The 1,444-nt window shown below is 41.8% G+C and overlaps 1 protein-coding gene across 1 annotated transcript in view; it reads left to right on the top strand.

The window, feature by feature from the left end:
* Nucleotides 1-393: 393 nt before the first annotated feature.
* LOC112157096 (malate dehydrogenase, cytoplasmic) overlaps nt 394-1,444 on the top strand; it is a 12,866-nt gene continuing 11,815 nt past the window's right edge. The window contains exon 1 of the mRNA XM_024289633.1: nt 394-741. Coding sequence (XP_024145401.1) covers nt 688-741 — 54 coding nt within the window. The 5' untranslated portion in view covers nt 394-687. The remainder of the gene's footprint in view (nt 742-1,444) is intronic.

Below are 1,444 nucleotides of genomic sequence, written 5' to 3'. Positions count from 1 at the left end.
CACACGTAAAATTTTAATTTATGGATACAGAATGCTAACTTTTGTGCCTAAGATACTGACTTGTTTGCAAAAAAAGGTAATTTGATGGAAAGAATTCATTATTTTTTTATTTAATGTCATGTCCAGGACTTTTTATTTTGAGAAAAAAATAATGAAATAAGAATTTTCTTCCTGTAGTTTTTGCTTCTTCTGGACATGTCTAGACCATCAATCTCGCAGCACCACCCTTTCCAAAATAAAAGACCTGAAAAATGATCATGTTATGAAGCAGCCATCAGATTTCCCTCGAGTGACGTCATATACGCCTACACACTCCCTTTAATATTTTTTTCTCCTCTCAGTTCTGCTGTTTTCCTCCATCTACTCCACCTGAGCCACACCTGAATAGCTTTAGCCGCCGCTCAGAAGCTATTTGCGTCTTGACAATCTTATTAAGGGACTAGACTGACCGCAGCAGGGTGCGTTTGTGTGTCCCCGGGTGGGTAGGGGGTGGAGGTGGGACTTGGACTAGAGGACAGGAGGCACCTGACGGCGTGAGGGTGGGACTGCGGCGCGGTGACAGTTGCATTTTGCTCTGCGGCGATTACCCGTCCTCCCTGCCTTCACTCCGCCCGTCTCCCTGCATTCTTTCACTGCTTCAGCATCAGAGGTCGCCGGTTTTGAGGACAACAAACTCCCCGCGGGACCATGCTGACGCTGCTGACGTCCATGTATCTGGTGGTGCGGGCCATTTTACCGCAGGTGAGCTAAAAGTGGCTCATCCGGCGGCGGTTCGGTTACCGCCGGGGCGGACGGAGCTGATCGTGCGTCCTTGAACGCACCATCACAGATGAATCATGGGTGCTGTTTTAGAGTTTGGAGTTCTGTTTGTGTTTTTATGGCGTGTTTTGGGGATAACACTGCTGTCACGGTAGAAAGTGGGTAAACTTTTGCTGTTTTTTTTGTCCATTAACTTCGTTTTTTATGGCTATCGAGAAGCAGTGAAGGAAACTATCAGGTTGCGTCTTCTTTAACATCTAGTTATTATTTCACCAAAATGCTGCAGGTCTGATTAAAGGTTCAACATTCCTTGAAAGCTACTCTGCGTGAAATTAACAACTTCCGCTTTGCTTCTCCAAAATAAAAGCCCTCGGCAAGTATTCCCTGTTTTCTGGGGAATTGTGCATATAAAGTTGAAACAGTTAAAACATTAATTGTTTTTCTTTATGAATAAATCCATACAGATAAACCTTTGATGTCTGATTAGCTTATTGTGTTGCAGCAGAAAGCTTTTAGCAATGAGAAATAATGTTAACACAAATAGTGACAGAAATTCTGAAATGTTGTGGTTAATAAAGACAAAATTAATGAAAAGTGAAAGTAGTAGTAATTCCCCAAAAGTCTTACTTTTTTGTTATTTATAAATCAATTCAAAACAAACAAAAAGCTAACATTTTGTTACTAA

The sequence above is a fragment of the Oryzias melastigma genome, linkage group LG1 (genome assembly GCF_002922805.2).
Source record: "Oryzias melastigma strain HK-1 linkage group LG1, ASM292280v2, whole genome shotgun sequence".
Classification (NCBI taxonomy): Eukaryota; Metazoa; Chordata; class Actinopteri; order Beloniformes; family Adrianichthyidae; genus Oryzias; species Oryzias melastigma.
The sequence above is the reverse complement of the archived record's forward strand: the minus strand, read 5'-3'. Positions and strand labels throughout refer to the sequence as shown.